Source organism: Eurosta solidaginis, chromosome 1, assembly GCF_040869045.1.
Source record: "Eurosta solidaginis isolate ZX-2024a chromosome 1, ASM4086904v1, whole genome shotgun sequence".
In the NCBI taxonomy this organism is placed as follows: domain Eukaryota; kingdom Metazoa; phylum Arthropoda; class Insecta; order Diptera; family Tephritidae; genus Eurosta; species Eurosta solidaginis.
The window spans coordinates 19,307,091-19,333,598 of NC_090319.1; the positions used below are offsets into that span (position 1 = coordinate 19,307,091).

Genomic DNA, 26,508 nt, shown 5'->3' on the forward strand with positions numbered 1-26,508 from the left:
CCAAGCGGAGGTTATCTTGGAATCACGAAGACGCTCGAGAAGATTAAACAGAGATTCTATTGGGTTGGTTGCCGTCAGTCGGTCACTGAGTGGATTGCGAACTGCGAGGTTTGCAGCAGAGCGAAAGGGCCCAGAACACGAAGTCATGGCCAGATGAAGCAATATAACTCAGGTGCGCCATTTGAAAGGATCGCCATGGATGTCGCAGGTCCATTTCCTACTAGTAACCGCGGAAACAAATACGTACTGGTGGTTATGGATTATTTCAGTAAATGGCCAGAGGTATACCCAATCTCAAACCAAGAAGCAGAAACAGTAGCAGAAGTGGTTAAAAACGAATGGGTTGCAAGGTATGGTGTACCAATGGAGTTACATTCTGACCAAGGCAGGAATTTCGAATCAGCTGTGTTCCAGGAAATGTGTAAGTCATTGGGCATTCGAAAAACACGGACAACTGCATTGCATCCTCAATCCGATGGTATGGTAGAACGATTCAATAGAACATTGGAGGAGCACTTAAGGAAAGTAGTAGACAAATACCATAAAGAATGGGATACCCGCATACCATTATTCTTGATGGCTTACCGATCAGCAGTGCATGAGACAACGGGCCAAACCCCTGCAAAAGTAATTTTTGGCAATGACCTTAGACTGCCAGCTGATTTGAAGTTTGGGATAGATGCCAATGCGGAGAGAAATGTCAGGAAATCCACTAGTGATTTGGAAGAAGAGTTAAGACAAATACATGATCTGATAAGGCAACGAACAAAGATTATGAGTGACAAGATGAAAGCCAGATACGATAAAGCAATTAATTCAGAAGGTTTTCAGGAAGGAGATTTGGTGCTGTTATACAATCCACAACGTAAAAAAGGTTTGTCCCCGAAATTGCAGTGTAATTGGGAAGGCCCATACAAAGTTGTAAAACGGATCAACGATGTAGTGTACCGCATACAAACCATCGGTAAACCACGAACCAAAATGAAAGTGGTCCATTTGGAAAGGCTGGCAACGTTTAGATCGAGAGATTTGTCTGATCGGGACGATCAGACTTAGGTGGAGGGCAGTGTCACGGATATTACCACCCCTAAGTTATCCCATCACTAAGGCGATGCTAAGGCCATGCCAAGCAGTATTTACGTTAATGATCAAATCAAGTATACACATATATAAGGCAGCCCAGAGAGATGTCACACACAGATGCATTTACTTATACGGCTATGTGCGCGCGAGAGACTGTAAACTACAAACATTCACATCAATAATTCAATCTTTATGTGTTTACATAAACGAATAAATAATTGCGTCTACACATATGTACGTATACGAGCAGCGGAGCGGCATTGCACAAACACATGCATATATCTTATCTCAGTGGTCACAAGAGAGGGCAATAATTTGTGCACGTAGTTGTGGCTGGCGATTTTGTAGCCGAAACAACTAGTAACTTCTGGAAATCGAAGAGCCTAGAAGTATGCAGCGTAAACTATAAAAGCGGTGCAGGCGAGTAAGAAGTAATTCAGTTTGATTTGAGTTGATCAGCAGTTACGACTAAGAAGATATCTAGCGAGCAATACCAGTATTATTTTGATTAGTGGAGTCATTTGAGCTATCAGTTTGGTTATTAAGCTATTCGTTGCACAGTTTGAGTGTTATTGTGAAACATTTTAATAAAGGCCATTTTTTCCATTATTCAATATTGGAGTTATTTATTCAACAGTTTAGCGATACGAACCTAGCAAAAGGGGCAAATAAGAGGATTTGCAGCAAATTCGTTACAATATGTATACCCTCAACTTAAGTACATATGAGGTAAGAAACATTTCAAACGAGTGTATATGCCCCTAGAATCTACTAGAGGATTTTGCATCACTGATTTGGCTCATTCTTTCAGCCAATCGCAATATAAAATTCTTTCAAAAACCGGCACCTTTTTTGGGTAATTTGCTTCTTTTTAACAACTTTAGGACAACTTGAAAACAATTTATTTTAATTCATTGTTCATTATTAATTAAAAAAATATATTCAAAGTGAGCATATAAATTTATTATATAACTTTTCTTTCAGTGTTTTGTTTTAATAACTTGGTGGATTGGATGATGCAAAATCCGTGTTAAGCTGACATCGAAAACGCCTGTTTTTTTAAATAACTTTTGAATAGTTAGAAAGAGTTAAATTTCGCAATTAGTTTCTTGTACTTGGCAGTAGAGATATACGCCGCCGATAAACGCCGCCGCCGCCGCCGCCGCCGATTAGGGTCGTTTTTCGCACGCCGCCGCCTCGTTCTATATGTTCAAAAGTTATTTTAAAAAAACAGGGGTTTTCGATGTCAGCTTAACACGGATTTTGCATCATCCAATCCACCAAGTTATTAAAACAAAACACTGAAAGAAAAGTTATATAATAAATTTATATGTTCACTTTGCATATTTTTTCAAAAAATTAATAATGAACAATGAATTCGAATAAAATGACCCAAGGCGTTTCAAATTGTCCTGAAGTTGTAAAAAAACCAAAATACTCAAAAAAGGTGCCGATTTTTTTTTTTTTTTAATATTATATTGCGATTGACTGAAAGAATAATCGAAATCAGTGATGCAAAGTCCTTTAGTAGGTTCTGGGGGCATAAACAGTCCATTGAAATTATTCTTACCTCATACATAAGTTGAGGATATATGTATGTATGAGAAGGGTTTGAAAAATCGCTTGGGCTTACATTCAACCATCTGTTGTTTATTTTCGAAATTATACAATAGCGCCTGAAAATTTTATTTTAATTTTCACACTTCACCCTTCAACACCCAAGTCTGCCGGTTTGACATTTCCTAAAGTTGGCGGCCCTATCCAAAACTAATCCCTTGGAGTGAATTACATTTATTATAGCCTATCAACCAAGTTTAAATATCAACTACACGATACGGCTCCTTTTACAAATGTGAATACGTAGGCACATATAATTAGTGAGGCTTTGTCCTTCGCAAGAACACTCAAAGTGGTGAAGCAAAAGCTTTCCGAAGACAGTTGAACTAATGACCGTGTGTGCTACTACCCTAACGTAGTGGACATTCGAACTAGTCTGAAAACTGAAGCTACGCGGTCATCCATAATGAGCTTTTATATCATAAGGTCGGAAAACAGCAGTAAACATCTTTCAACTTAAAATCGGTCGACTTTCACTCTAAAATATCGTTTTGATTTAAGGAAGACTATTGAAATCAATGTTGTGAACACAAACGTCTACAAACTTTGGTCTACATTTTAAAAATTTTATCCAGGGTCCTTGTAAAATTTTAATCATGCAGATGCACCGAGGATTATACGATTTTCACCCATTAGGCAATGACTTCCACTTAGATTGCTTATGATTTCGAAGGCGGCATCCTTGGCCGAATAGTCACTCCCTAACGTTTCATGGCGTTTCTCTGGTGTAGCTCGGCAGCATAGCGCGACAAAAGCATCCGTTGGGAAGTCTCCGGAGCTACACCTAGAGCTTCTAGGAAAGTGAATTCGACGAAGGTATGAGGTCGAAGTCGCAGTCCTATAGCTTCTGTACTGGCATATGGTGTTAGGGTCAGGAGGCGTGGTAGCGACTGGTTGTAGGGATTGCTACTGTTCGCACATCGGGAATTGTAGCTCTTAAAAGCAGCCGAAAACACTGGAGGCGCCCTGTGCCACGAGAGTCATGGGTATAAATAGACCATTAATAGCAACCGTAAGTCGCCTTGGTGCGTGACCGCCAAGGAGCCACAAATGATTTAAAGAAATTGCGTTCGCGACGATTATTAGGAGTTAACCCTAGGTGAAACTACGCTTTGCACGAGATATGCAGACAAAATGTGGCTATTTTATGTATCTCTATTAATTTTTAGCAGACGCAGCAGTACCAATTCCAAAGACCGGGGTTAGGTTCGAAGCCTCTCTGGAGTAAGTGAACGAGGGACAATCCCTCCGCAAGGAGCTACTCCTGAAAATTGTTGAACGGTCTGCGAGATCTTGAGGCAAAAACCCCGGATCTTTCCGAAATGGCCAACATGTTGATTTCCTTAAATACATACAAACAAAACCTTTCCTAAATATTATTTTTTTAAATAGAAAAATTTAGCTTTTTAAAGTAAGAACACCGGCGCGCCGCCTACGCCGCCGCCACCGATAAAGCGATCGGCGTAAACCTCTACTTGGCAGTGATGCGCATCCGTTGATACCACTTTCGACCATATCCGACCAATTTTCGACATGAACAATAAATGGCCTAAACAGTCTTAAACGAGTAGAAAATATAGTAACGCGCGGGGTGCTATCACCTCTGCTGTGGTCGCTGGTCATCAGCCAACTGCTCAGGCGATTCGATGAGGGACCCGTAAAACTTACAGCTTACGCAGATGACGTTGCAATTGTCATAAGTGGAAAGTGCCTTCCAACGATTAGTTCTTTGATGGATCGGGCCCTTCGGGATATTCATACCTGGTCGTCTTATGTCGGGTTTAAAGTCAATACGGAGAAGACGATATGGTCTTTTTTACAAAGAGATGCAAGGTCCCTAATTGGACCAGGCCTAAGTTAGGGTGACCTTACAGGAATAACCTTGCACAAAATATTCAGGAATCATCCTAGACAGTAAGCTGCCATGGAAGCTCAACGTGGAGGAGAGGGTTAAGAAGGCCTCAACGGCACTTAAGCATGTAAAAGAATGCTGGGGTGTACGTGGGGCTTATCGCCCTCTCTTTCTCATTGGGTTTTTACAGCGATTGTAAGCCCTATTCTATACTATGGAGTTCTTGTTTGGTGGAAAGCCACACAAAAAACAACATACCACAAAAAATTAGAGGGGGTATGCAGACGATCGATGCTTAGCATTACGGGAGCCCTGAAAACAACCCCGGCGGCTGCACTGTATGCCATTCTGCACATTCCACCTGTAGACCAAACACCATAGCATTAACAACTGCAACCAGGCTCGGTGCCTCGGGGAAGCTTGAGCGCCGACCATATGGCCATAGTAGTATAGCGTCATCAATCACAAGACGAACAGACTACCTGATTCCCTATCTGCGCTTCGAGGGATATCTTAAGATCACAATAGAGGTGAACGGTTGGCGCAAGGGTGCGCAAATGTCGGACGAGGCGATACATGTGCACACAGATGGTTCCAAAGTAGTGGAAGGAGTAGGGTCTGCGGTATACTGTACTGATCTGGAAATAATCAGATTCTACAGGCTGCCGAATTACTGTAGCGTTTTCCAAGCGGAAATATTAGCCGTAACCAAAGCAGTAGAAACCCTGGAAGAGAATAGCTTAAGCTGCAACCGTTTTAACTTTTATATTGACAGTCAAGCAGCGATTAAGGCAATAATCTCGCATAGCACAGCATCTAAATGCGTGTTAGAGTGTAAGCAGTCCCTGGAGAGAATCGGGACAGGGAGAAGCATACATCTATATTGGGTCCCAGGGCATATGGGAATAGATGGGAATGAAAAAGCAGATGAACTAGCTAAAAAGGGCGCATCCTTTGAAGCTTGCTCCGTAGAGGTCCCAATTAGACTGGGCGAGATTAAGCGAAGGCGAGAGGTGCACATGATCGACCGGGAAAGGCGTGGGTTCAAGCGCGGGGCTGTAAAGTGTCGAAGATTATGTGTAGGTCTTACAGCCTTAGGCCAACAAACTTGCTTCTATCATTAAAAAGAGAGGACTGTAGACTCATGACTGGTATTCTGACTGGACACTGCCTTCTGGCATCACATGCCTTTAAATTAGGCTTGCTCAGTGATAGCATATGTCGGAAGTGCGGGTTGGAGGAGGAAACGATCGAGTACGTTCTGTGCTCGTGCCCTGCACATGCCAGGCTAAGACTCCAGCTATTAGGAGTGATGCAGCTGTCAGATCTAGAAACAGCAAGTGGCTTAAGTCCTAGGAAGCTTCTAGTATTTGCCAAGAGGATGGAGTTATTTTATAACAAAAGTCCTGGTTTTTGATAGGGTTTTTCAGTTTGGTCGTTAACACAAACTTCTGGTAACACTACGGACTCAATCAGTCTATGTGAGGTCCTCACGAACCGGCCAGTTCAACCTAACCTAACTTATGGATACTACTTACTCAGTACTCGTATGGTTCTATCACTACCAATGGGTATTCTTAAGGCCCAGAGCATTATTATTCATTCACATAACAACGCCTTGGCAACGTACACGCTGGGCTTCGTAGACCTATCTCTATTTTTGTGTAAAGAGTTTCGTTACTAAAACATCTTCGGTTCTTTCGAATAACTTTTTTTTTAAATACGCTGTCGCCATAGCTGTCACATGTTCCTGTCATATTAAGCATAGATGGTGCATTAATGGTAACACAGCAGGCTCATCGTCCACAGGCATTTTCATATATTTGCCTATGGTAACAGCTCACTACTTAGCCCACCAACGGGCCCATTGTAATACCCTATACGGTCTCAAAGAGGACCCCTACCCTGCCTAAATCGGGTCTAACCACCTCGTGGAAATTATAAATTTTGCTAGAGCCTTTACTTCATAGCTAGAGACCTCAGCGAGGTCATGTAGAAAAGGTTTACCAAGGATGGCCAACCTACGCCTACTAACCGCTGGACAATGACAGAGAAGGTGCTGGACATTCTCTTCCTCTTCTGTACATCTGCGGCTGCGACAATAGTCGAAGGTCGTTACCCCCATTCTAGCACCATGCGTGCCTATTAAGCAATGCCCTGTTAGAACCCTTATCAGGGACGATAGAACTGATTTGTTTAAAATCAGAAGCGCTTCTGTGCGCCCCTTGCCATATGAGGGCCAGGTTTGCCTGGATGTCTCACACGACGATATGGCTGACCATAGTCCATTTGCAATTCTTATAGTGCTTGTGTTCACACGAGGCCTGACAGTGGCCATGGGTATACCTACCGAATCATTTCCGGGAAGGATATGGTCGGTGGTGCCACTTCTGGCCAGCTCGTCTGCTCTGCAATTGCCTTCAATATCCCTGTACCCAGGTACCCATATAAGGCTGATACTGAAGTGCTGAAACATCTCGTTAAGAGATCTGCGGCATTCAGTGACCGACTTTGCGTTGTCGACGAATGAGTCCAGGGCCTTTAATGCGGCCTGGCTGTCTGAGAAAATAAACACCCATTTACCATCCTTAGGCATAGACCCGAGATGGTTCACAGCCCTGTGTATTGCCAGCATTTCTGCTTGGTAAACACTACAGTGATCTGGTAGGCGAAAAGGGACCTCTAGACCCAGATCCGGCGAAAAGAGGCCTGCTCCCACCTTCCCGTCAAGCTTTGAACCAACCGTGAATATGTTGATGGCACCCGGTACCGTATGTTGTCGGTTATTACAGTCCTGTCGCGATGGTATATATATACAATAGTTTTTAACGAAGTCGTTCTTTAGCGTGCAGTAGTCAGTGCGCACCGGTATTGGGACTGGGGCGTTCGTGCCCAGGATTGTTGCGTGTCCAGTATATCCATTTGACCAGAGACCGCAATTTCCTTCGCCACCAGGTCAAGAGGTGGAAGGTATAGCATTGTGTTTAGTGCTTCAGATGGAGTGGAGCCGAGAGCCCCGGTGATGCAGAGCTCCGAACTCCGTTGCACCTTTTGAAGCGTTTTAAGATAGGTAGTTTTAGCTAGTGCAGGCCACCAGACCAAGGCACCATAAAGAAGAATCGGGCGCACAATGGCTGTATAAATCCAGTAGGTCACCTTAGGGGAGAATCCCCAGGAGGTGCCAATTGCCCTCTTGCAGGTGAACAGCGCTGCTGCTGCCTTCTTGCATCGCTCCACTATATGGTCACTCCATAATAGCTTCCTATCCAGAATGACTCCCAAGTACTTGACTTGATCGCCAAACGCTAAAAACGTCCCCCCAATTCTTGGCGGTATTATATTTGGTACTTTCTACCTCCTCGTGAAGAGCAAAAGCTCGGTTTTATCCGGGTTGACTTCCAAACCTGTGGCTGTGGCCCAGTGCGAAATTTTGGATAGTGGCCCTTCCATTAGGTTGCAAAGAGTTTGCGGAAATTTCCCCCGCATGGTGACACAGATGTCATCTGCATACGCGATCACTTTGTGACCTTCTGATTGCCTGAGGCGTAGTAGTTGGTTGATGGTAACCACCCAAAGTAGCGGAGAGAGAACACCTCCCTGCGGAGTGCCTCTGCCGACCGGTCTGCGGATCACGCATCCACCTAGCTCAATTTTAATCTGCCTACGCGTAAGCAGATTGTATATAAACTCCACCAGGCAAGCGTCCACCCCCAGATCGGTAAGCGCCGAGGTGATGGCCTCCGGGAGAACGTTGTTGAAGGCACCCGCTATATCCAGAAATGCCACCAATGTATATTCCTTGAGGTCTAGTGACCTTTCGATAACGGATACCAGTGAGTGCAAGGCCGTGTCAGTTAACCTGCCCTTAGTATAGGCATGCTGAGCTTGCGAAAGAAGCGACGGCTCAATCCTCCTCCTGATGTAGTCCTCTAGGAGTCTTTAAGTGCTTTAAGCAGAAAAGAAGATAAGCTTATACGCCTATAATCATTTGGTTTAGAGTGGGAGGGTGTCCCTGCCTTGGGGATAAAGACCACGTTGACTTCCCTCCACGATACTGGTACGTAATTGAGCCTAAGACAACCTATAACATCCCTTTAATCCAGGGCCTTATAAGTTCGGCAGTATACTGTAGCTGAGCCGGAAAAATTCCATACGGCCCGATGATTTATAGGGCTTGAAGGTCTGTAAAGCCCAATCTATCCTTTTATCATCTGTGATTTCGCTTATCAGCTGATCATTAGGTGACCTTCCGCTGACAATACTTGAAGACACGACCGCACTTGCTGGGAAGTGCGTATCCATTAGCAAGTTTATGGCGCTGGAGTCCGTCCAGTGCCCATCCGGCTTTTGGACGTAACTTAGCTGAGTTGGAGACTTCGATAGCATCTTCCTTAACCGGGAGGCCACGGATATGGATTCAATCCTGCCGCAGATATCCCTCCAGGAGCATCGCTTTCCATTTCGGATTGCTTTTTTATATATATTTATTTTCGCTTTATAAGCAGCCCATGAGGATTCATGTCCATCATGCTTTGCTTTATTAAAGGCCGCCCTACATGGCTTCCTAAGCTTATCAAGATCGGACGACCACCATGGTGGTTTGTGAGTTTCCAAAACCTTTTTAGTCGGCCAAGCCCTATATAAAGCATTCCTACATTTTTGACTGAAATTATTTACAAACAAGTCTAGCTCCTCCTCGCTTTCTGGGGCTCGCACCTCTTCAGATAGCTTTTTACATATTATCTTCTTATAGTAGCCCCAGTTCGCTCTTCTAATATTTTGTATGTACTTAGGACTTGTGTGCGCCTGTGATATAGAAAAGCTTATATGTATGTCTATGGTCAGAAAAGGAGTGCTCATTTAGAACTCTGCATGAAACGATCAGTTCACTGAAAGAGTCAAGGACCTCTTCGCGGTTCCTCGTAATGAAAGTGGGATCATTTCCCCTATTACATATACTTAGATTAGTGCCTAAAAGATAGTTAAATAAAGACTTAACTCGGTCATTTGTATCACTGCTGCCCCACTGGGCGTGATGAGCATTGGCGTCGCCTCCGAGTAGGATGAAATCGTTTCGTGGATTTGCCGCTCTCACGAAATCCCTGAAATTATCCGGTGGTAATGAGCCTTGGTGATCGTGCGCTAGGTAGAAGGAAGCAAGTTTAAAGCTCCTCTCTAGCTCCTCGACGCTAACCGCTGTCAGATCCCCATTGCTAAAATTGGGTAGAAGAAAAACATTAAGAGTAGACTTACCCTTTTCCTGGGCGCTATAAAGCTTATACGTTGGTGTCCGCAGGCACAGATCCTATTGCCAGCGATCCACGACTCCTGGACTAGTACGATGTCTACCGCACCTGAAGACAGGTGCAGTAGGAGTGCAGCTGATGCTGCTTTGCAGTGATGTAGGTTTATTGGGGTTGGGGAGTTCAACCACCTCCGTACGAGACACAAGGTTTACCAAGGGTTCAACGTCAGCCTTATAAACCGTAAGGCTTATATTCTTGAAGCCGTAGCTTACCCTGAAATCCTGCCTTTTCAACGCTTCGACGCTTGCGCTGTCGAGCAGCAGGACTATCTGAATCGTGGCCCGTTCAGTCTTCTCCACGTTAACCACCTTCCAGTTTTGGGTCGGTAGACCCGGGTTGTACTCCTGGAGCAGCTCCAGTATATCAGCGGGGTCCGTTGGCCTCACTGGAACCCAGGCTCTCGCCCTTGGTCGTGAGGGGATATCACACGCCTCCACTACCTTCAGTCGCGCGCCCGGATACACCTCCCCTATCGGCGAGACGACGGCTTTGTAAAGCTTCGCCGACCTGGCGTTGTCACATGCAATTAGTTTAACATTGCCCTGGAACCAGCCCGCATCGGTATAAGCAGGCGGCGGACCACGGTTGTTTTTATTGACCTTAACGGCCACAATAGCGAGCGCTGCCTCAATCCACTTCCACTGCTGTTTCGGGATCCTGCCATCCTCGCTGCTCTCGTCAATAATACCAAAGATCTGCCGATCCTTGGCTATTTCGGCGAAAGACCGCGTCCAGCCTCCCTACGTCTTGGCCCTTTTCGATGCCGTAGGGTTGGATTCATCCATAGACCGCTGGCGCTTCGAGGCTTCATCGCTCTCGACCCAGTCCAGCCTGAACTCCGCCAACATTTGTTTCGCCCAAGCAAGGTCACGCTGCGCCTTCGCCCAGTCCTCCGCAGAAACTTCCACCTCCCTTATCGGCGAGGAGGCATTCCTACGCAGTGTCCGGGCAGCCCAGCGCTTGTCCTAGTGACTGGGCTTTTTAACTCCCTTGACCCTAGAGCCTGCCACCGCCACACCCCTGGCGCCCCCAGCAGCCAAGCCGCCAGACGCTTGACGCCGAGTGGCAGCCGTGCTGGTGGCTACAAGATGGGCGGCAGCCGCCCCAAAGGCCTCCCGGTCGGTGGCCCCTCCCCGAGAGGTACCGGCCTTTGGAATACCCGGGATGGATTTTCCCTCAGCCCTTTCCTGCCTAGATTGGCCCTAGGTCCTATAGCCGAACCCCCCCCCCCCCCCATCTCCCTGAGGCTCCCAGCAGTCGACCCACCAGACGCTTGTCGCTGGGTGGAGGGCCTGCTGGTGGGGGCCAAGGGAGGGGCGGTAGTAGCACTGATGGCCTCCCGGTCAGTACCCCCTCCATGAGAGGTACTGGCCCTCAGACTACTCGAACCGGATAATCTCTCGGCCCTTTTCTGTCTGTCTGCCGCTGCAGCAGCGAACCTCTGAAGAGTTCTCTCAGCTAACTTGAGCCGCTGAGCCGTGGCCTTTGCGGAGCAAGCTCCTGTCGGCTTCTTATTTGGAGAGCCGCCCTCCTTATTATTTTTAAATATTTCCTCCATGCTAAATTACATCCCACGAGTAGCGGAGAAGGGGAAAGGTCCACCCGGACAGAGATCCGCGATGTCCGGGTAAGGCTTAATAGCATCGAAGGTCGCCCGGTATTCGATGCACTCCGTTAGCGACTGGGCTATTTATGGGCCCCCAGCCAGGCTGATCCTCGGCACGGATCGTATAACACCTTGTTCCAGCCCATTAAGGAGGAAGGGAGAGAAAAGGGAAGAGAAAAAAGAAAGGAAGATAGGGTTAAGGGGGTGGGAAAAAAGGTCGCCGCTCGAATTAGCCGCCGAAGCGTTACCAGGTGCTACCACGAGGAGGCTCCGCCCCTACATGAGGGAGGGAGGGTGTAAAAACACTTACGAGTCGACGATTTGGGGTGACGCCGCTGAGTGCAAGGCGCAATACCCCCATGAAAGGCACCCGCTGGACAAGGTCTTCACCCCAATTTTTGCTTCCAGAAAAGATGTCCCGTAGATTGGTTGCTTTTATCTGGGAGATATTATTTGTCGCCCGCCATAGTCAGTGGGTGATCATTATTTCCATCATCTGCGACTGTGCGATTGAGCGTATAATGTTTAATAGGCGCTTCATTGTTGTTTCGATTAGATAGAGTAGATCGATACGCCGTCCATAATCTGAGAACTTTCTTAGCATTTTCTTACGTCTGCAATGGTAGCATTTAAACACTCGTGGTATTTGATCCCGCAATACTTTCGTAGGCAGCGTACCTCCCGTGAAATGACGGTATATTTTTTAGGAGATTGTGCACTACATCCTCTATAAACACAAGCCTGAGGTGGATATGTTTTAAACGGATTTTGGAAAATTGTTGACTAGAGTTTAACCCTTCCGCTTCGGCCGCTTAAGCTGAGATAAGCAGCAAAGTTTTATGCTATCGAAACAAGTGGCAAAGTCAAACTCTAGTTAACTTTAACTGGAGTTTAAACTCGCACTGAAAAACCGCGCATTAAGGTAACAATCATAATACGCTAAAAGCAGGCGGAAGAGAAAGGGAGCCCGAGAACGTGAAATCATTGGCCAAAATGAAAACATAGACGTAACAACGAAGGAAGGAATAAAATAGCCAAATGATGCTACGGATCCGACAAATAAAGTTTTAAGATAGTTAAGTAGCGCCCAGCGTCCTAACTCCTGAGTGTGATTCGTTCAACGCGGCTCCGACACGCGAGTCATGCTTTTTCTCTGGGGGGAAACTTTCTGGGCTCAGCGTGCGCGAATTCAGTGTCTACTACGTGGAATCGGAAGGTAGATTAAGAGCTGCGGAAGTTGTAAGCAACGCCTACACTTACTGTTCTGCTCTGAGTAGCCATCGAACAAAGGACAGTGTCAGTCCCTTTTACTGTCATCCTGTTTGATTGGATCCACCAAAAGAGTTCAAAAACCTCGGATGCGACCCACCACGGCAAAACACTCTTTCAAATGCGCGTTTTTTGTAGATATGAAACTAAGTCAATTTTACGAGGTTGTACTGTAGAAGAGTTAGAGGAGAGCAAATAACATCTTATCAAAGACCCTAGTAAATGCTTCTAATAGATCCTGCTATACCCCAGCGGATTAGGGGGTTAGAATATACCCGCGGTAGTTATGCCTGTCGTAAGAGGCGACTAAAATACCGGATTCAAGGGGTTTGTGTAGCGCAGCCCTTTAAGGTTGCCAGCGCAATACATAGCTTCTCCAAACTCAATTGTCAACCTCACCTATCCGTGGCGAATCCTGTTCCATTAACAACCAAGGCTCTGGTGACCCAGAACTCCTCATGGATCTAGGGGGTGGGAGGTCGCAGTGGCCTAGAAGGTCGCATGTGGTCATAACAATTCGTCCCCGAGATGGTCGGGCTTGGAACCGGAACGTACCGGATCTGCATCCGGCAAAGGACAATCAACTCGATAACACTCCCCAAGGCCTACGGGGAGTGTCCTTATCGCTACAACAATAACAGAGTTTGCTATCTTAAGAGATATATTTAAGAGCAGCAAAGCTATCAGATCTTGTTTTATAACATAAATCATGATACTTAATTGGTTTTATCCGTTTTTTAGTAAAACTTACTCTGGTAACACTTTGAACAAAAGCAGTCCCTATCCCAGTTTAATTTTACCCTACCTTGATGAAGGAGTTTTTAATTTTCATAATCCATAAAAACGTATTTGTATTCAAATTCCACGCTTAAAAATTCTTAAAAATGCGAAATTTTTAAATATTTTGTACAACTAAGAAAGTGCCAAAAAATGTATGCTTTTGGAGGTGTTTCGCCTCTTATTTGAAATCCATGTAATTATACTCAGCGTGCTTTGCACACAGAGTATATTATTTTTGATTGGATGATAACGGTTAGTGGTACAGGTATAAAGGAATCGAGATAGATATAGACCTCCATATATCAAAATCATCAGTATCGAAAAAAGATTTTATTGAGCCATGTCCGTCCGTCCGTCCGTCCGTCCGTCCGTTAGCACGATAACTTGAGTAAATATTGAGATATCTTCACCAAATTTGGTACAGCTTATCTGGACCCATAATAGATTGGTATTGAAAATGAGCGGAATCGGATGATAACCACGCCCACTTTATATATATATATAAAATTTTGGAAAACGCAAGAAACCTGATAATTTAGTAAATAATACACTTAAAATGTTGAAATTTGACATGTGGACTGATATTGAGACTCCTGATAAATTTTTTAAATTTTTTTAAAATGGGCGTGGCACCGCCCACTTATGATAAAATCAATTTTACAAATATTATTAATCATAAATCAAAAATCGTTAAACCTATCGTAACAAAATTTGGTAGAGTTTGCGGTACTATAAGGAATGCTTTGAAGATAAATTAAAGAGATCGTTTAAGGACCACGCCCACTTTTATATAAAAGGGTCGTGGACGAATAAAATAAGCTATATCTTGCAAAAAAGAGCTTTATATCAATGGTATTCCATTTCCCAAGTGGTTTTATAACAATAAATAGGAAAAACTTCAAATTTAAAAAAATGGCGTGGCACCGCCCTTTTTTATGACTAAGCAATTTTCTGTTTCGGAAGCCATAACTCGAAGAAAAATTAACGGATCGTAATGAAATTGTCTACACAGATTTTCCCCATAGCAGAAAATATTTCTAGTAAAAATGTACGGGATCGGTTAGACCACGGCAACTTAGATATAAAACAAGTTTAAAAGGGTCGTGGACAATAAGCTATAACTTAGCAAAAATAGTTTTGAATCAATGATATTTCACTTATCATTTTATTGTAAGAGCAAATGGGGAGACATTTTTTTAAACGGACGGTGCCACGTGTTACGTAGAAAAGTAATTTATCTGAAATTAAATGTACAATTCAAGCTCACGCTGAGTATATAATGTTCGGTTACACCCGAACTTAGGCACCTTTGCTTGTTTCTCATTCTATTTAGTTCATTTAGTAGGCTCTTTCCTGACAATTTGTTACAATCTAAGTCCTCAATACATAATCCTTCCCAAGACTTTACTCGACTCAACTCTAAAATATTTTGATGTCACTTCTGCCGGACTGTATGTAATATTTGTTCCAAATATGGAATATGAGCCAAATCGGACTACAAATACGATTTTTTTGAACATCTCTAGCCACCTAGCGGCAATTTTTTTTCTTATTATTACATTGTCATCTTGTTTTTGACTATTTTTAATTACATTTTAAAAATAACGTTATTCTGCAGACCTGCTTTTCTACGAGCCGAGTGCAGCCTAAAAGTATACTATAAATTGTGATATTTACTATTTCTATACTAAGTACAGCCGTAGAAAAATGTTAGAAGTAATGCTTGATTATTTTAATTTCTTTACAGCAATACTTACCTACTGCTGGTGCGTTGTCTATAGCGAATATACAATTTTGTTGCAGGAGAACGAAAGGGGGCGTTACAACAAACAGCTTTACCGTCGTTAAGAATTAAAAACTCAAATCTAACCTAATTATACTTAAAAAAATAAAGTGTAAGCAGGCAAGAATGGAATGGAAGTATTTGAAAACTTAGCTTTTATATATTTCATTGAACAAAAATAAACAGAAAAATGGAGAAGCTATTGCTTTCAATAAGAATGTGTCCCGTTTTTCAAAAAATTTCCTACTTTTTACATTAAATATACTCTTAATTTAGTTATTTTTAAAGTCGATATTATTTTCCCAAATTAATTACTTCCAGTTTCTCTTACCATTCTAAAATTTTCAAACTTTTCTTTGTCCTTCCCCTACTACTCACACTTTGCTCACTGTATGAATTTACTAAAATTAGTGCACATTTATTTATTAACTCTATTTTCATTTGAATATAATAATATATTTAAGCAAATTTATTTATACTTTTAGTTAATAGATACATATGTGTAACTTTTTTGCTAAAATAACGACGTTTTGTGCCGTTTTTTTATTGTTGTATCGAATAAAACTAAATAAATGTTAAACAAAAGTTGTGTTTCAATTGGTGTTACTGTTTTATTACATAATTTTTTCAATCCTCAGGCTCTTACAAAAATCAATTTCGACATATTTTAACTAAAGGTTACTATTTCCAACTAAATTCGTTCAACATATTGCAAATAAATATTAAGAAAAAAATGCAACAGTGCTGATGTGAATAGAAATCAATTATTTGTTTTACGTAAACATAAATTAATTAGATGTATATGTATTAAATAAATGCTTCATTTTTATAACTCTGTGCGCGTATATTTAGGTTTCAGCTCTTCTATTCTCTTAATAAAGTCTGTTTTTTCAATACAACCATCGCAGCTTTCATCCCAGTCATTGAGTATTTTCTTTAGATCTCGTACTTTCAGTTTCTTAAGGTCGACACTATTCAAATCTATTTGTTTTTCTAGAAGAAGAAATCAACAAGTATTGCTGATTAATAAATGTGTAACATTATAAATTTAGTGAACTTTATAAATTAAGTGACGACTTATCTTTGAAAAAACGAGGCGAAGCGCAGAAAACAAATATGATTAAGGGCGATATGTATATAATGAACTTATCAGCGCATTAGAGAAAAATCATTGTAGATGAAGTAAAATTGGCTGAAATGTATTTGTTTCCACCCCAACCGAGTCTAGTCTATTTAACGAAATGGAAAGTTTACCCCTTCAAGGGCTATCTCTGTATATTGTATAATATGACACGTGCCATGAAGGGATTTATTGGCTTGTAATGTTCTCTGTTTAAAAATAAAATAAATGTAAGGCGCGATAACCTCCGAAGAGATCTAAGGCCGAGCTTCTCTTCCAATTTGCGTCGTGCTCCTCTTGATTCTTCCCTACAAATTGGCCGGACGGGACCTACATGTTTTATGCCGACTCTGAACGGCATCTGCAAGGCAGATGAGTTTTCACTGAGAGCTTTTCATGGCAGAAATACAATCGGAGCGCTTGCCAGACACTGCCGAGGGGCGACCCCGCTTAGAAAAATTTTCTTCTAATTGAAAAATCTTATTTCTAAAATTTTGATGTTGCTTTGCCCGGGAGTTGAACCCAGGGCATATAGTGTGATAGGCGGAGCACGCTACCATCACACCACGGTGTTCTCTGTTTGGTTTGAGTTAATTGGAAAGCATAACAGAATATCTGGCGTAACTAGTTACGCAACGGACAAAATCATATAGGCGGTTAAGCGCCATTTAGTGCTGATGATGCTCTACCTAGTTGCAGATTCATAGCAACTGAACAAACCCTATAGGCAGTTTTTTAAGCCTTGTATCGCATTGAGCTGCCATATTCACATCCGACTTCCATCACAAAAGAGCGGGATTTAAGGGGTTGTGTAGCGCAATCCTCTCAAGGGGTTGCCAACGCAACATATAGCTACTCCAACCCAATTGTCAACCTACCCGCGGCGAATCCAGTTTCATTAACAGACGAGGCTCTGGCAACCCCAATCTCCTCATGGAACTTGGGGGTGGGGAGGGAAGGATTGCCTGAAGGTTTAATGTGGTCATATAAATCGTTCCTGAGATGCGTCGGGCGAGTACCTTAATGGTACTTTGTTGCCGGAGCGTACCGGATCTATATCCGGCAAAGGACCATCAACACCGATAACGGGGAGTCTTCGGAGAGTGTCTTTATCGTTAATACAACAACAACATCACAAGACAGCCAGGTCTACCCACTTCATATCCAACCAAGCACCGTCTTCACAAAAGCTCGAAGAATGCTTTTACAGTTACATCAGCGTATGATATGACTTGCTGGGGCCTTATTTTATAAAAAACATCCAGGATAATTACTTTTCGAGCTTAGGACAAAGGAATTTCATATGGATATAAGCGTACATTCAAAACCCACCCAGCATTTTTTGAAATTATTAATCATATTAGAGTCTTTTTCGAGTCTCCAGCATGATCAAAATAAGCATATATGCGCTCATTTTCTGATCAGAAAAGACTTCCTCGTCGGGAGAAAATGGTACCCTACGCGCGACTACACTTGGTGAGCCTCTTTTAACCTATATTTCTAATCAGTATTTAGTCTTTTTCGAGTCATATTTACCATCATTTATGAGTCTTGTGGGAATAATTTTTAAGTGCGTTTTAAAACTTTTGCGATTCTTTCTCGAGACATTTAAGAGTCTATTTGGAATCTTATTTTAATCATTTTTTGTGATCGCTTTACATATTGTTGTTGCTTTTTCAATAAATCATATTTCACTCATAAGAGGAGTCGATTTCGAGTCTTCTTTTGATCGCAGAATTGATTAAACAGTTTTTAGTCGTCAAAAGGAGTCGAAAATGTTTCATTGTGGTGATTTATACTTTAATCAGTCTTCCATATGCTATGTGGGAAGGTAAAAAATCCTACAATAGTTAAAAATAAAATGGGGTTACACTGACATGACAGCTCTTGGTAGGGAAAAATCCCGAGTCGCCCGTTACATAGACCCGCTGCCTTGGGAAGCAGCGTGTTTGGTAAAGTGTGCTTGCTAACTAAAAGTCAATGGTTCAAAAGAGCTTCATTCTTTTCTACAAGTTTCCGCACATACTTACTTACTTACTTAATTGACGCTTAACCGTCTAACGGTTATGGCCGTCCAACAAGGCGCGCCAGTCGCTCCTTCGCTCCGTCAACCGGCGCAACACATATACGCATGTCATGAAAAACTGTTCAGCATAAATTCATATACCAGCCCCACTGCCCAGGGAACTGAACCCGTTGTTCTAAATTTAAATAGTCATTTGAAGATTCTGGGCTCATTTCGCAAAGCATAGAATTTTTGTAATACAAGTGAATTTGTTCTGGAAATATTTTCTTTTTGTGAAACGGCCCCCTGGCGGTAAAGAGAGGCTATATAACTTAATTTCCTTTGAAGAGTCAAATCTATAGTCGCTTGCCAGTAATATTGCATTGAAACGTCTGAACTTAAGCAAGATACATATAAAATAATTTACAGTAATCAAATTGACTCACCATATCGCAAATCGCATATTTGTGCATCCTTCTTTTTAAGTTTCTCACAAATTTTATCGGCAGGCATTGACCAACTCAACGGTTTACTCAGCTCATTAAGAATACCGGTTGCCGATTCTTCTAGACCACCCAAGTAATAGCACTGCAAGAATGAGGAACATTATGAGTAATATATACATACATATAAATATATATACGCCCATTAATCTAGGCAAAAACATTTCGGTCTACTTACAAATCGGTGTTCCTTATTCTTTTGCTTTTTACAGAATGTCTTAAATTTCTCTTCAATTTTTTTATTATCTTTCTTTGTGGCATCATCTAATGTATCAGCAAAACGTTTTACAGTCTTCACACAAACTAAAAGAGAAAATAAAGTTCTTTTTAGCACATATATATACATTCATACATGAACGTGCATACACCACAAGGTGATTAGCTTTGTTGTTGGCAAATTGCTTGCCTGGCTGATTTCTTTACAAACCTCCCACAAGACACAATAACTTACCTTCACATTCGCCTTCTTTCAGCGCAATGCTGCTTTGGACCAGCACAAAGGCAAGGAACACACAAATTATTTGAACACGCATTTTGTTAATGGAACTGAACGCAAGTTTATAAGATCTATAAAATAATGAATTTTAAACGATTATTACATTTGTTATAACAGTTGTTAAGTGATGGTAGGTATTTATTATGCAGACCTCTTCGCTACGTAAGCGTTTTCTTTAACGCACACTTGTGTACAGGCTTTCGTCGCATCCAGATCTATATTTGATTCTTTATGTAGGTGGATGGAGTGGGTTGAATGAGGAAAGAGGGCTGATATCTTTTTGTTTAATTACTTTACATATATAATAATTTACCTTAATTGACCATTCAGCTTGATGTTGTTGATTCAGTTATATACTACGTGTAAAAATTGATTATAAGAACATATCACTTAAATTATTTTAACTCAAGTTTTGGCAAAAGGCTGTTGGTTTTCAACAACCGGTGAGAAAGTAAATTGAAAACTTTTTGAAACTCACTTGTCGCTTTCCTATTGGCTGATAATTCGCAAGGGTTGCATGGTAGTGTACAGTTTTTGCCAACGGCAGCACCGAAAAACAGCTGATCGTTGATAGCTTGGCGGAACCATATAAGGTGGCAGCACGGTGGCATACCTACAAATCGTAAATCGATTACATTGATTTCCATAAGGTAGGTTCGATCAGCTGTTTTATCTGGTTATGGTTATAAGTCACCATTAATGGTGACTTATAACCATAACCAGATAAAACAGCTGATCGAACCTACCTTATGGAAATCAATGTAATCGATCAATGGTGCCATACCATAACGCTAACGCCATAACCATACCATAGCCAACCAATTGGTTTTTGGTTTTTCGCCATATCCATAACCTAAAAATATTTGAGTTGGTGAATTTATTAACTTTTTGTATATTTTATTTATTGTTTTGGATACGTTTTGACTAAGAGACTTATTTTTTGTGGAATATGTTTGTAATTTTTTGCGTTTTCTTCTTTTTTATGAAATTTTCACGGTTTTTAGGTTAAGGCACCATTAATCGATCACTTTGGAGATGGATATGTATATGGGTATGGTTACGATTATGGCGTTAGGGTTAAGGAAGTTTAATTTGGCCCTTAATTGGTGACTACGACCCGTGATAGAAACTAATTTTTTAAATCCCAATAGCAAATATTATGAGAAGAACCGAGGGTGAATTTACTGCGTTAAAAGCTAAGACACTTTCCAATTTTCGTTTGCGTGACATTTAGGTTTGACGTTCCCATACACGTTTTACGTTGTCCCAACGCATATTTATTTCGGTAAGGCAAAAAAGTCCTTTCCCTTACGCAAACGCAATGTGTTTCTATTATGTTAAGGGCTGATAAGTGCAATTCATAGCTTCCGCAAGGCAATGATCAACTTCTCTTACGCTAGGCGTAATGTATCATTTACATATAGCAGGTGAGGATCTGGCGACACCAAGTTCCTCATAGAACAAAGTTGAATGGGGAAAAGGTGGCGGGGTGGCTAAAAGGTCCAATATGGTATGGTTCCAGAGATGGTCCGGATAGTACATTAATGTAGATTGTTAAAGGAACGTACCGGATCTATATCCGGCAAAGAATCATCAACATCAGTAACACTCCCCAAAACCTTCGGTGACATACATACAAATGTAAATGTAAGTTCCATGTACCTTGTTTTTGTAAATCTATGGAAAAACGTCAAATTGGTATTGTGCCAGAAGTGGAAGTGTCAAATCTTTCGGCATTGGCGGCCTTCGGCCGCTCTTAAAAGAATTACCCTGGGTGGGTCCAACACCGGTTTGGAGACCAAAACTATATCCGCGCAAAACACTTGTACCCACAGTTTTTCTTGTGGGTAAAACTAAATCATCAAAATTAAAACAACCACATGAAAATTTTTAATTTTGTTTGCATATAACTCCGAAAATAAATAGAATTTCCAATATCCGCCTCCGGATTCGTGGTCCTGGGTTCATAACGCATTTTTTGACACCTCTCTCGATATTTTTGGACGAGTTTTAGCAGTTGTGAGCTAAAGTAAAGACCCTACAAGAAACGCTGATAGTTTTACTAATACACTCACACTTGTAATTGAAAATGCTGATCCTGCGATGATGTAAACATTGATACTCAAATTTATGTATGTTCCTTTGTTCGCTCACGCATGTCCGCATGTTCCCAACGACAGCCTATAATCATGAAAAAGGACTCAAACTGGGAAAGCTTCGGACACCTGGTACAGAACAAAAGAACATACAGCAGATACCATTATGCATGTGAGACAGATACATAATTCTCAACGGAATTTTATGTATGTAAGAACAGTTTATCCGATTTAATCACGTTGTCACTACTGACTGTCATATGACAATCTAATGATTATCACGGTTGTCTTGTTATTTTTTAAATTCCGCCATTTTCAACCGACGAAAACCATATAAAAAAGAGAGATTTTCAAAGCTCCATGCTAAAAGAAAAAAAATCGAAAATAATATTAAAAAATATCAACAGCTGTCGGAATGTATGGGGCGCATTCAAAAAATTGATACGCGAAAAATAATAGTGGTTAGTGGTGATTCATTTTTAAATATGCTTCCGCATGAGGAAAGCGCTCTTCTGTTGTTTTGTTATTTTCTGAATTTAAATTGAACATTGTGAACTCGAATTCTTATAAAACTATTTATTTTAAACAAATAAGAAACACGTATGCTTTTATCACGTACAAAATTAAAAACGTAATGAAATAAAGTAAATAAAAAGCAAAAAGCATTGTTTCATTTTTGGCGGAATATAACAATGGTCATTTATGATAGTATAACAGTCAAACCTGATATCTACAGTGAACTATCATTTATGACACTTTCTGATAGTTAGAGTGTCAGCACTGATCCAGGAAAAGTAATGAGAGTGAGTAGTACGGCTATATAATTAATCAGTAGGCCATGTTGGTGTATAAGAAGGAGACAAAAACTCACACGTACACAGTTGTTTACATCACATTTGCGCAAGTCCCCTTAAGTTTGTGATAGAAAGTTTGTATGAGGCGCTGATAGTTAGGTTGACATTGCTGACAATCAGATGATAGTAATATGATACTCAGTATTCTTGTAAGGCGAATTACCTCAAATCTTATCAAAAAGTACCAATTAGCTGATCTCCGGTAATCCCTGCTCCTGGATCCGCGTTGGAATGTCCCCGGAACACAAACACTACGTCAATCATGGTTTCACGTCAATCTCGAATTTTACCGACGGATGTATTTCTTCCAACAGCTGTCACCCTAAACACCTCACCTCTTATTCACAATAGAGAGTTTTCAAAAGCATCGTCGCGCTTGTTTTAAATAATTTGCTACCAACAAATAAGCGAAAATAGAGGAAAAAACATACGAATTAAATAAAAAAAATGTGGTGCAATTTTGAACAATCTCCAATTGAAGATGAAACTATATCGAATGCGTTTTCATCTCGTGGTATTTTCAGAATACAAAGTGAAGAGGTAAAGAAGCCATGAAAATTTTGTGTTTACAAATAAATTTGTATGCATTTTTTTATTGCAATAAAAACATCAATATTTCAGGTGCATGAGTACCCACAAGTCAATGCTGCTCTGCAAAACAACAAAGTGGTCCTCTCAATTGATAAAAGCCTAATATTACTTGAAGATGAATTGGGTGCCAAATGCAGCTATCTCAGCTTTGAAGCGCATATAGATGCTGCATCGATTTCGACTTTGGGAAATTTGATATTAGTTGGACTACGTGATGGTGCTGTACATGGAATATTTATCAGAGGAGTACCTTTATTCAATGTAACAATCAACGCTGAAGATGTGAATTTAATGGGACGCACCTTTACCAACATACAACAATTAGATGGCGGTTTCCATATAACTTGTTCCAATGGAAGTGTCTATATGTATGTTGCTATGTTGGACTAAACAGTACAAGACCTGATCATTTCCGCAATTTAAAGATGCCTTATAAGCTACTACCTCGCACTCGCGAAGTGAAAAAATTTACAGTAGAATATTAAAAAGGGATAACGATCCCAAATTGAATAAGGCTTGTTAACTTGTCTGTCCGTCAGGCGCCGGTGCATTGCCACCGACCAAATCATCGACGAACTTATTGACAACGTACACAAAACAAATATTGACCATATTGGACATCCACGTCGATGGCATTACGCTACGGACAGTCTTACATCTAAAAATACTGTGTACGACGTTCGATCAGGATGTTGTTGTTGTTGTTGTTGTTGTAGCGATTAGGTTACTCCCCGAAGGCTTTGGGGAGTGTTATCGATGTGATCGTCCTTTGTCGGATACAGATCCGATACGCTCCGGTAACACAGCACCATTAAGGTGCTGGCCCGACCATCTCGGGAACTATTTATATGGCCACATTGAACCTTCAGGCCATCCCTCCCTCCCCACCCCCAAGTTTCATGAGGAGCTTGGGGTCGCCAGAGCCTCGTCTGTTAGTGAAACGGGATTCGCCGCTCGAAGGTGAGGATGACAATTGGGTTGGAGAAGCTATATATTGCGCTACACAACCCCTTGAATCCCGTTCGATCAGGATCTTAAATCTTGGCGAGCATGCATCCGTAATTACACCTAAATCCAGATCCGTAATAAAATACTCAAATCTATTGCCGCCAGTACTTGTGATAACGACTTGGAGTCGCTCGTTGGCATCTCAACAGGCATCTGATTTAAGAGGCACCCCTCCACCCCTGAAGGCATTTTCTTTTCTAAAAAAAGTTTGTCTTTTGATTCTAAGCTCTCTCTTTTTCCTACTAAAAAAGGGGTGCTACTATCTACAATTCAGCATTTTCGTAGAGCGCCAAGTGACTTAGTTCAACAGCTAGACTCCAAGAAAGCACCATTAATTATTTCAGCAAAAATAAGAAATAAGTTCAGAAAACTAGAATTCGCATAAAAAATATTTGCGTTGATATCACTGAGAACGTAAACTGGCTTAAACCTACTTTTTAAATTGTACCAGTACAAATGCGATAACCAATCCTTAACTATGTGGTAAAATAATTCAGTTTTAACTTTCAAATTTCTCTAAAAATTTATCTAGGTTGAGTCAAATCAACGAAGGTATACTAGAAGCAAATATGAATATATCACTCAAAGGGAATGAGACCGTCTTCTTTGATGAAAGTTTTTTGGAACCAGTCTCCATAAAACGGATTGTCGGTTCATTACGTGGTTTGAGTGGTATCGAATCATCGGTACTAATTACAAAATATGGCTTGGATTCCACAGAGCAACCAATACCGCTTTGCATTGCTGGTACACACAATTCAGTTTTTTGTAGAGAACGTGAGGATGATTTTTCTAAAACCCTGATACCTGATAAATTTCGTGGTATAAAACGTATCCTTTATTTGGATAATTATATGTAAGTACTACATGGTCCAAATAGCCTTGTACTCAATACTTATTATCTTTATATATACACAGCTTACTACTGACCTTGTCTGGCCATTTATTGGAGTTTTGCCCAATAACGAAAATGTTAAATTTTCCGAAATCGCAAATTTCGAATGAATTACTCATAGATGAGGTCATTGTTATGGAATGCAGTGATGAAAATATAGAGTTGCTGGTATTGCTGAAGCCTACAACAACAGGAGCTGAACGTCTTGTTAAATTTTTGGAATATCCATGTAGGACATTTTTTAATGTTAAACGTGTTTTTTAATCTTTATTTAATATTTTAGCTTTTAAATGCAATAGTGAGCTTGAAGTAACCGAGCATGCCTGGCTTGTACATCAGCCTAAATGTTCCGTCAATTTATACTATCTCAGCGGTAAGCAACCTAATGAGAGCAATCTACCGACAGAAATAGAAATGATTTTGGTATCAGAAACGCATCCTAGCGAACGTTTTAAAAAACTTATATCTAAAGGACTTTTAGAAGAAGCTGAAGTAAATTATTTTAGGCTTAACAAGATGTTATAATTGTCATTTTTAAAATTTCAGAACTTTGGCAAACAATTTGAATTGTGCTTGCAACCGATTTATGAAGCAAAAGCGAAACGCGTGTTATTAACACTAACTTCTCTTGGTGATGTATGCATGTATATATGCGGTATTCTGACTAAGTTCTGACACTTTTTTGGATGTTTTTTATTAATTAACTCAGAATACCGCATAATAATTTAATAAAATATTTTATTTTTATTAAGGATGTCGATATTTGTCCGGAAAATTGAGTACAAAAATTTCCGATTTTTGTTTATCTTTGTTTGCTGTTTTTTTTTTCTGTACAACAAAAAATAAATGTTTCCGGATGAATAGCCAATTTCTTTAATGAAATTTTACTTGTCTCTATTTAAATCATAGAATAATCCCGAGTTGCTGGAGCAAAACTTCAACGACCTGCTTGATATATTGAATAATATTGAAAGTAGTGAATTTTTCAAAAATAATCGCATGATTAATATGCCATCACGCCGCATATTAGAGCGCTACTTGCTAGAAATGTTAAAACATTTAGACGAAGAGGTAATAAATAAGACCATGCAACAGCAATTTTTGAGGCGCAGTAAAATATACTCTAAATGAAACCTAACAAGTGAAATCTCAAAATCGACATTACTTTGTCACACCTAGTCATCTTAAGCTTGCAATTGTCAGCCCAATTTTTTTTTGATACAAGTGATAAAAGTGCGAAAAAAATCAAATTCTACAAGCAATAATTTTGTGGAACTCACGAAAAAATTTGTTGGCTCCTTTTTACAATATTTTCTACCGAATTGAAATGACACTATTATATACCTTAAAAAAGACTAAATATTCACCAAAAGAGAGCGAGGAAGACTAAAAAAGTGTTGCATATAGGTTAGGTTAGGTTAGGTGGTAGCTGCCCTGATAAGGATAGCTCACATGGACAACACGAAAGTCCGTTGTGATACCACATACACCAAATTAACGGTGACTTAGATCTAGCTACTTAGAGAATCGTTGGGTAGCAACGATAAAGCTCCGAATGACACCGATCCCAACTTTGGATAAATCCTCGGGAGATCCAAGTGAGTCGCGACCGAAGTACTTTCGCCTAGTTCTGCCAAAAGCTGG

The 26,508-nt window shown here is 40.9% G+C and overlaps 3 protein-coding genes across 4 annotated transcripts in view; 2 read left to right on the top strand and 1 right to left on the bottom strand.

Annotated features, from left to right (window-relative positions):
• Positions 1–15,881, top strand: part of LOC137249985 (uncharacterized) — a 101,033-nt gene extending 85,152 nt beyond the window's left edge. Inside the window, exon 4 of the mRNA XM_067782141.1 lies at positions 15,261–15,881. Coding sequence (XP_067638242.1) covers positions 15,261–15,361 — 101 coding nt within the window. The 3' untranslated portion in view covers positions 15,362–15,881. The remainder of the gene's footprint in view (positions 1–15,260) is intronic.
• Position 15,882: 1 nt separating this feature from the next.
• Positions 15,883–19,891, bottom strand: Manf (mesencephalic astrocyte-derived neurotrophic factor). 2 transcript variants are annotated; one of them, XM_067782126.1, is made up of 6 exons: positions 19,734–19,881; positions 19,572–19,647; positions 19,376–19,491; positions 19,103–19,227; positions 18,868–19,009; positions 15,883–16,289 (listed from the first exon to the last, which is right to left on the bottom strand). In XM_067782126.1, the coding sequence occupies exons 3-6, from the start codon at positions 19,455–19,457 to the stop codon at positions 16,123–16,125; spliced, it is 516 nt and encodes a 171-aa protein (XP_067638227.1). In that variant the 5' UTR covers positions 19,458–19,491; positions 19,572–19,647; positions 19,734–19,881; the 3' UTR covers positions 15,883–16,122. The 2 variants fall into 2 exon arrangements, with proteins under 2 accessions (XP_067638227.1, XP_067638216.1); XM_067782115.1 differs by lacking the exon at positions 19,572–19,647 and having other exon boundaries at positions 19,734–19,891.
• Positions 19,892–22,733: 2,842 nt separating this feature from the next.
• Positions 22,734–26,508, top strand: part of rod (rough deal) — a 59,690-nt gene continuing 55,915 nt past the window's right edge. The window contains exons 1-7 of the mRNA XM_067782150.1: positions 22,734–22,910; positions 22,992–23,329; positions 24,502–24,825; positions 24,888–25,093; positions 25,148–25,356; positions 25,411–25,500; positions 25,774–25,935. Coding sequence (XP_067638251.1) covers positions 22,818–22,910; positions 22,992–23,329; positions 24,502–24,825; positions 24,888–25,093; positions 25,148–25,356; positions 25,411–25,500; positions 25,774–25,935 — 1,422 coding nt within the window. The 5' untranslated portion in view covers positions 22,734–22,817. The remainder of the gene's footprint in view (positions 22,911–22,991; positions 23,330–24,501; positions 24,826–24,887; positions 25,094–25,147; positions 25,357–25,410; positions 25,501–25,773; positions 25,936–26,508) is intronic.